The sequence below is a fragment of the Beta vulgaris genome, chromosome 7 (genome assembly GCF_026745355.1).
Source record: "Beta vulgaris subsp. vulgaris cultivar EL10 chromosome 7, EL10.2, whole genome shotgun sequence".
In the NCBI taxonomy this organism is placed as follows: domain Eukaryota; kingdom Viridiplantae; phylum Streptophyta; class Magnoliopsida; order Caryophyllales; family Amaranthaceae; genus Beta; species Beta vulgaris.
This window is the reverse complement of record NC_079208.1, coordinates 46,101,321-46,109,814: the sequence shown is the minus strand read 5'-3', so window position 1 is coordinate 46,109,814 and position 8,494 is coordinate 46,101,321. Positions and strand designations below refer to the sequence as shown.

Genomic DNA, 8,494 nt, shown 5'->3' with positions numbered 1-8,494 from the left:
GATACTTGCTTGACTTGAGCATAAAAACGAAAGTTGGAAAATGAAAAAGGTTCCATAATGTGGGGACAATTGCACTTTTTCTTTTTTTCCCGCGTTTGTCTTTCGCCTCTTGAATTATGGACCTCACACCATACAAATTACCACACCACTTCCATTAATAATATTACATTATATACCTGATACCTCTCTCTGTTTCTCGTCTCTCACAGACATCTCTCTGTTCCTCTCTATTTTTCTCGCATTCCAACGTTCATTTTCCCCTCTCTCTCTCTCTCTCTCTCTCTCTCTCTCTCTCCTACCTTTCTTTCTCCGTCGCAGTTTCACAATGAATTCACCAGCAATTTCAATGACACATTCATCACCATCATCTTCTTCTTCATCATACTTATTCTCCTCAATTCCTTCAATCAAAAACCCTAGAAAAAACGCCATAACTCGAACTCAATTACCTCATTTCAATTTCTCTCTCCACAAATCCACCCCCAAATTCTCCCTAAAAAACCCTAGCTCTATTACTTCGCCGCCATTTCCGAACACTTCCGACCTCGCCTCTTCAAAATTGGACAACTTAATCTCCGAATTCCAACCGTTGACCAATCCAATTGACCGACTCAAACGTCTGCTAAACTACGCAACCAGATTACCAGTCTTAGACGAGCAAAATCGGACGGCAAAGAATCGTGTAATGGGGTGCACGACACAAGTGTGGGTCGACGCCAAGCTTGACGAAGAAGGAAGAGTGAGATTTAAGGCGTATAGTGATTCTGAGGTGAGTCGAGGGTTTTGTGGATGTTTAATTTGGGTTTTAGATGGGTGTTTTCCTGAACAAGTGTTGGATTTGAAAACGGATGATTTAGGGTTGGTGAATTTTGGGGGAATTACGGGTGTTAATTCGAGGGTGAATACTTGGTATAATGTTTTGGTTAGTATGCAGAAGAAGACTAAAAGTTTGATTGCTGAGAAAGAAGGGAGGTTTTTTGGAGAACCATTTCCTTCTTTGGTTGTTTCTGCTAATGGGGTTTATGCAAAAGGTAGCTTCGCTGAAGCACAGGTATTTTGTTTTTGTTTTTGCTGTGGGTTTTGCTTTTACTATATTTGTTTGTTTTTGGGATTTTGTTTGGTTTAATTTTTGGGATTTTGTTTTGTTTAATTGTGGAAAGTCTACTGTACCTAAAAAGTTTCTATTTTGGGTATGTTTGGTTCATGTGTTTTTTTTGGTTGGTCAAGCTGCAGATTTGTTAGGCTTTGTTTTTGTCGAGTAGTTTTAAAATAAGTTTCAGCAAAACTAGGGTTGAGTATGAGATCTAGTTTACTTTTATCTGATTTTTACTTAATCGAAGTTAATTTTAGTTAGTGAACCTGATTTTTATTATTAAGGTTTGTTCTGTTTAAAGTTTTTTTTTTTCCTGAGAAGTAAGTAAAGTTTGAAATATTTTAAAAGAAAAGTTCAGAAGATATTAGTTAGAGTGAACAAAAGGGTAGAGAGTAGTTAGAGAACCAACATTGGTGCTATCTAAAGAGCTATCCAAGAAGAGAGAAAATGGAGAGCTAACTCTACTCCAACATTGGTCCTCTTCAGGTGCTTTCCGTTCGCTTTTTATGGAGAGAACTTGGAGAAATGCTATCCTCAAGAGCATTGAGAGAGCATGCTTTTGGAACGATATGATGACACATGTCATTGAAAATATTAAAAAAAATAGCGATTAAAGATAATAATAAATTGGAGAGCATATTGGAGAGTGATACCATTGTTAGCAATTTTTGAAGGGGTGATCTTGAGGAGAGAGAAAGTTGAAAATGGATTGGAGAGTAATCTTGGAGAGCTGAAGTTCACAAGAAGTAAGAAAATTTCAGAAAGTTTGTCAAAGTTGAAAAATTAAGTTTGAAGAGAACTGACGGTAAAACTGGTTTTTATTGATCTTTTAGTGTTTTTCTCTTGACATGCTACTGCTTTTTACTAAATAAAACTGAGTTTTACTGAAACAAACTTATCTTTAGTGATTGCTTCGGATATTTGGTGATTGAAACTGTTTTTTTCCTGATGAATACTGATTTATATGTTTAGGTGAATATAACAAGGCCTAAGTTCAAAAAAAAAATAATCTAAGTTTATTAAAGTAAAAATAAAATAAGTTCAATTCATCCAAAATAACTTCGGTTAAGTTAAAAGAGGTCATTTTCAGCAAAGTAAAGCTAAGTCTAGCAAAAATAACTTAAGGAGAACAAAGTCTTAGTTAATTGTGAAAGGGTCTTGTTGCTTAAATTTGGAAGATTCTTGTCATATGGAATCGGTTAAATGGTTTCATTTTGTTCTACATTTAAGGGTCAGTGAAGTTCATTTGGATTAAAGTGAAAGGAAAAAAGGAGAGGAAAATTTTCACCTACGTCATCCTGACCGCCACAAGGAAGAAATATAGTTCCAATTTTTTTAAGTATTTATGAAAAAGATTGTTTACTGAATAATCAGTAGCTCAAATTAGCTTAGCAAATATTCGGACGAATATATTGTGTTCAACTCTTGTGTAGATAGATCGACATAAATCCCAGATGGAAAGAAGAAGAGACACAAACCTGCATGCATGCCTATAAATTATTAAATATATCAGATTACTGTGAGTTCTTTTACGCATCTTTGTGTTTGCGGAGCGAACTAAGGGACAACATTGTTGGCCTAGTTTGCCTGGATTGATTGGATATATGAACAAAATAGTTAATGGGAATAATGGAATATCAATGATATTGGGATGATATGCTGGTCTAGGATATCTGATAAGTAATACTCCTGTTAGGATACCAGTTGCAGAATGATGTATCATAGATATGCATGAAAGATTACTCTTTGTCACTTCTTGAATTATATTATCATACTATGTATCATTAGGCTGGTCTATTGTTTTGCCTTTTCCTCTCCGAATGTCTCCAGCATTGTTGTAATACTATTGATTTAATTTCAGGCAAGATATCTGTTCCCTGATGAATCACAAGTCAATGATCTTGTCAAATATCTCAAAGAAAGGAATATTGGTATTGTTGCACATTTCTACATGGATCCTGAGGTCCAAGGTGTCTTAACTGCTGCTCAAAAACAGTGGCCGCACATCCATATATCAGACTCATTGGTTATGGCTGATAGTGCTGTCAAAATGGCGGAATCTGGATGCCAATTTATTGCTGTTCTCGGTGTCGATTTCATGTCAGAAAATGTCCGTGCAATTCTTGATCAGGCTGGCTATGATAAGGTAAATTTGATAGGTTTGGTCTTGTCCAAGGGTCCATTAATTTTATTGTCGTGGCTTGTGAGTGACTGTTCCATGTTAATAGTATATTAATACGACATAATATCCTTACTGTGTTGAAAGGTTAGAGCAAATAGAACAAAAATCATTGAAGATAACATGCTTCACCTATATGGACTGAAATCATTAGTAAATGCATCATATTTTTATTCTGATACCCTTATAAGAAAACTGGAAGTGGAATGGTGGACTAGTGGCGGTCACCTTGTTAGCATGATGAATGAAGTATTATCTTACACCTCATAAAAGTTCCTGGAGGAATTTATGCTTGCAGATGATTCTGGTGTCGGGTATAAATATAAGAGATGAAATCTATGGTTATGTCCAATTTTTGTACTTTGCTCCATTTTTGTGATAGTGTATGTGAGCAGTCAGATTCTAAAGTGGGTAGTTTATTTGGAAAATTTGAGAATGTAAAATCAGGAAGGTGTATTTATCGGATTTATGGTTTCCGAGAAGGAATGATTTCGTCTTTTCCATTAATGTTTTAGTGTCAATCGTGTTTACCAATCTAGCTTAGTAGGAACTGTCAAATTGAGTCCATTGCTACCGCTAAGAGGTTTACTCAACCTTAACTTTCAATGATCTTCATCAAATCTCTCCATGCATCCTCTTATGGGAGAAATGATGGAAAATATACAGACTGCGGTGTTATGTTGTTGATTACCCTGATATCAGTTGAAAGTCAGATTTTAATCCACGCCTATCTTTGTTTTGTTAACTTTATCAAATGAACTTTATAGATAACTTATACTGAAGGATGTTTTCCTGTTTTTCTTTTGCGGAACACCCTAAATTTTCGATCTTGAGTTACGCTTAGTGAAATTATGTTTTTATCTTTTACTTCATTGCAGTTGGTTTTACACAGAAGCATATGCAGTAATTTGCTTCCAACAAAATAACTCTTGGATGAATGCTTTTCACAGGTTGGTGTTTACAGGATGTCTGATGAACGAATCGGTTGCTCATTGGCTGATGCTGCATCCACAACTGAGTATATGAAATATCTTGAGATTGCCTCTTTGTCACCACCTTCATTGCATGTGATCTATATAAACACTTCACTGGAGACAAAAGCTCATGCTCATGAACTTGTACCAACAATAACGTGTACTTCTTCCAATGTCGTGCAGACAATGTTGCAGGTTGGCCTAGATATTAAATATATATTTTTTTAGTGCTTGTTTCTGTTCGCTTATAGTCTTGCTGGTTCTTTACTCTTATGGAGGGCCTAGGGTAGCCTTTTTAAGCTTCTCCTTTATAGTGTCTGCTCTCCTTTATCGCCTGTGATTTCTAATTGCAGTTCTGGGTTTCTTTTCTTTTCCCAACTTCTCCTTTCTCTTTCTTAGGCATTTGCACAGATTCCTGACCTTACAGTGTATTATGGACCGGATTCCTACATGGGTGCCAATATTGCAGAGTTGTTTCAGCAGATGGCCATGATGTCAGATGAAGAAATTGCAGCCATACATCCACAACATAACAGAGACTCAATTAGATCTTTGCTTCCTCGCTTGCATTACTTCCAGGTAATGTTATTAGAGTGCTACTAATAGAACTTGTTTACAGATGATTCAAGTTCTGAGTTATCAGCTGTTATGTTATGAAATTTTCCTTGTGCTAGCTAGTCCACTTAAGTCTTCATTCTTAACCCATATTGGATCAATATGATTATAGATATGATCCCTTCAATATAATGTTTAGACATGAAGCTAATCAATCCGTGCTAGTAAGAAATGTTGTATTGCTTGACTACCAATCTACCATATTACTATATAGTTAGGGTTTGCATATTCTTGCATGTCTGTACTCAAAAGTGTTTTTGTGAGTCATAAAGTGCTTGCCTTATTCTAATTTTAGATAGCTTTGTTGCACTAGGATGGTACATGCATTGTTCATGACCTTTTTGGACACGAAGTTGTAGAGAAGATAAACGAGATGTACTGTGATGCTTTCCTTACTGCTCACTTTGAGGTCCCTGGAGAAATGTTCTCTTTGGCAATGGAAGCCAAAAGGCGAGGAATGGGGGTAGTTGGCTCGACCCAAAACATATTAGATTTTATAAAACAGAGGCTACAAGAGGCTTTGGAAAGAAATGTTGATGACCATCTTAAGTTTGTCCTTGGGACAGAATCTGGAATGATTACTTCCATTGTTGCAACAGTGCGCACAATGTTGACGTCTGTAAAACCCTTACCAAAGAGAGCAAATATCAATGTTGAGATAGTATTTCCTGTATCATCAGATTCGATGACAAACACAAAAAAGACTTCTAATGGCAGCTTAAATTCAGCAGCAGTTGAAGATCCACTAAATCTTACCATTGTGCCTGGAGTTACAAGTGGTGAAGGCTGCTCCATCCATGGGGGATGTGCATCTTGTCCATACATGAAGGTTGGTGTTTTTTTTTGCAATTTTTCTTAAGCTCCGCTTAGAACTGTGATCTTATGATTAAGCCGATTGTGTAATATGATACGCACATTTATTAGGTCGACTGTGTGAGCTTCAATTTGTAATTATATTGGTTTTAGCCATTATATGTGTTTTTTTCTTGGTTAAATTAATCTTGATGTGTTCCACCAGATCCATAGAGTAACTTTTCACATCTGATGCAATCCCTTCTATGTTGTGCCAGATGAATTCTCTTAGCGCGCTTCTAAAAGTTTGCCAAAACTTGCCGAATGATAAAAATGTTCTCTCCGCTTATGAAGCTGGAAGATTCAGTTCACACACTTTGACTGGAAGATCAGTAGCTGATGTTGGATGTGAACCAATTCTTCATATGAGGCACTTTCAGGTATTTTCCCTGCACGGATTTCTCCAATATCCCACAATGTTAATACTCCCTTTTTTTTTAAGTTTTTTATTTTAATTTCGTGCACTATTCACATGTCAATTTGAGATTTGACTATATTTTGTAACTATATATAAACAAATGGTATCATGTAAAATGTTACATGAGTTGTCATAATGTATCTTTCCAAGATATAAACTTTTCACAAATTTTACAATAGAAAGTTAAGATATCAAATTTGGCAAGTTATAGTGATGCAACTAAAAAAGCAGAGGGAACATATTATCTTGAAAATCTGTGGTAGAGCTTAAGATATTGATTCTGAATACTGATGTATCTACAGGCAAATGGAGAATTGTCGGCAAAGCTAGTTCAGCAGGTCTGTCAATCATCTATAGATGGGAAGCCGACATCATAAAACTCGACGACGTTTGTTATGTTACATGCTGGATGTAAGACAGGTGCTGCTGTTCAAATGAATGAGCTTTATATGCAATTTTGTTAGATGATAATTTATACCCAACCTACCATACCTAATTTCCTTAAATAGAATGAGTGAGATGCCATGGGGATATTTTTTTTTTTTTGAATAGTAAAATTAATTCATTAATAAAAAGTCATACGACATCTACATAAGCAATCGAATCAAACAAATACATAAGTTGAATCAAACAAAAATTTCCTTCATAAAAACTACGATCGTCAAACAAATCTTGCAATGTGGAACATCTCCCGCTTATATCGCTGGAAAATACAGCCTTGTTGGAGAGACAATCTAACGATCCCTTGTAGTCGTGAGGATGATTTCCGTCGGATTCATCTGACCGTATTCGAAAAATTGATAACCTTTGTGATCCCGCATAATTCTTCACCAACAAAATAATTTCACGGCAATCCATTAGATCTAGTATCCCGGATTGTAACCTGTAGAAATTCCCCTCTAAAAGAGGAGAAAAACCTTGTCTTTCGAAGGAGGTTGAAAAACCTTGTCTTTCGAAGGAGATCGAAAAACCTCTTCTTACGAAGGAGATCGAAAACCCTGTCTTTCGAGGGAGAAATCGTTATTGGAAACCTAAAAACAAATAAAAAAGCAAAGGTGGGGGCTTTCCAACGGTAAAAACCGATGGAAGCCCCTTTAAAATTCAACAATGGAGGCTAGGGTTTTTGAAAGGAGAGAGGAGAGAGGGGAGAGAGAAAAAAAAAGGTTACTATAGATGCCATGGGGATATGTTGTACATATGAATGTGCTCAAACTCTTTGGTTCAATTTATAAATCCACAATTCTGGCTTAGCATCTTTTCGGGGAATAAGGATTAAGCAAATGATTCATTTTAAGACATTGAGGAGTGAGGACAAGGGGTCATTCGTAGGAATGACAATTTACTAGTTCTACTAGAATCAACCCAAGATGTAAAAATAAATGATTATGTGTATAATTTTTTTTTTTTGTTTTTGTTAATGCTTGGGTTGTTCTGAGAGACTGAAATTTGGGAAGAACCAGAGGAGTTTTGTCCTGTAAAGTTCTTCAACCAACATAGTTTATAGTGCTGGATTTCGAGTTCGTTCCATCTAGTGGTGGTAGAAGAATTTTCCTTGCAATATCATCCATGATGGCTAACAACTAGCTTGTGTTAACAAATCTTGTGCACATGTTTTATTGGAGGTTGCCTGATGGTGTTGAATGTGGACATGTCTGAAAGTACTGGTATTACAGTACACATGAAGTCTCTTCTTCTTGATGTTTCCTACTCCACACATGAAGAATTATTCCGTGATTGGATTATGAAAGGGAGTAAAGTAAACTAGTTGGTGTAGTTACTAATGGTGTTGGTGACTCTCTACAGTGTAAGAGTCATAGTTAACCTTGCTTTTTAAATTGGTTCCCCGTTGTTGTATAATATGAGCACTATAAGAGGGGGGGTGAATTATAGTGAGAGAATAAGCACTACTTTTTGCGGAATTAAAAGTAAACTTGGGAACAAACAATGGGAACACGAGAGATTTTACGAGGAAAAACTTCCTAGGCCTAGTAGGAAGAAACAACCTCGACCACAAGGGATTTTAAACAACTTTCCACTATAATAGGCCAAAACAACTCTGATTACAACCTATTACTTTTCTCTCGATTCTCAACTTAAGTCACTCAACTCAAGTTCCCAACGACAGTTCCCAACAACTGACGTTTTCTCTCAAACTTCACTCGAAGTCTTTCTCTTTCTCTTGCTTCACTCAAAGCTTTCTCACACTTACAAGAGTTCACTCAAACCCTTTTTCTCAAAAATACACTTTGTAAAACAATGGAAGAGTAATAAAACTCGATTAATGTAAGTATGAATTCTCTTAAGGAAAGGCACTGACACTTTAGATAACTTAAGACAAATTAACTAAGTCAGACACAATTTTT

General features: G+C 36.1%; 1 protein-coding gene across 1 annotated transcript; it reads left to right on the top strand.

Annotated features, from left to right (window-relative positions):
• Nucleotides 1-153: 153 nt before the first annotated feature.
• LOC104884526 (quinolinate synthase, chloroplastic) lies at nucleotides 154-6,602 on the top strand. Its single transcript, XM_010669201.4, has 7 exons — nucleotides 154-1,051; nucleotides 2,955-3,239; nucleotides 4,223-4,441; nucleotides 4,646-4,825; nucleotides 5,175-5,690; nucleotides 5,932-6,093; nucleotides 6,434-6,602. Exons 1-7 carry the CDS (start codon nucleotides 326-328, stop codon nucleotides 6,506-6,508), a joined length of 2,163 nt encoding a protein of 720 aa, XP_010667503.1. The 5' UTR covers nucleotides 154-325; the 3' UTR covers nucleotides 6,509-6,602.
• Nucleotides 6,603-8,494: the final 1,892 nt, after the last annotated feature.

What these genes read in the sequence shown, in the direction of transcription:
- LOC104884526 (XM_010669201.4), top strand. Translation starts at nt 326, where the DNA reads ATGAATTCACCAGCAATTTCAATGACACATTCATCACCATCATCTTCT. An exon ending in GTAGCTTCGCTGAAGCACAG is followed by an intron (nt 1,052 to 2,954) that starts GTATTTTGTTTT and finishes ATTTAATTTCAG; the next exon opens with GCAAGATATCTGTTCCCTGA. An exon ending in CTCGCTTGCATTACTTCCAG is followed by an intron (nt 4,826 to 5,174) that starts GTAATGTTATTA and finishes TTGTTGCACTAG; the next exon opens with GATGGTACATGCATTGTTCA.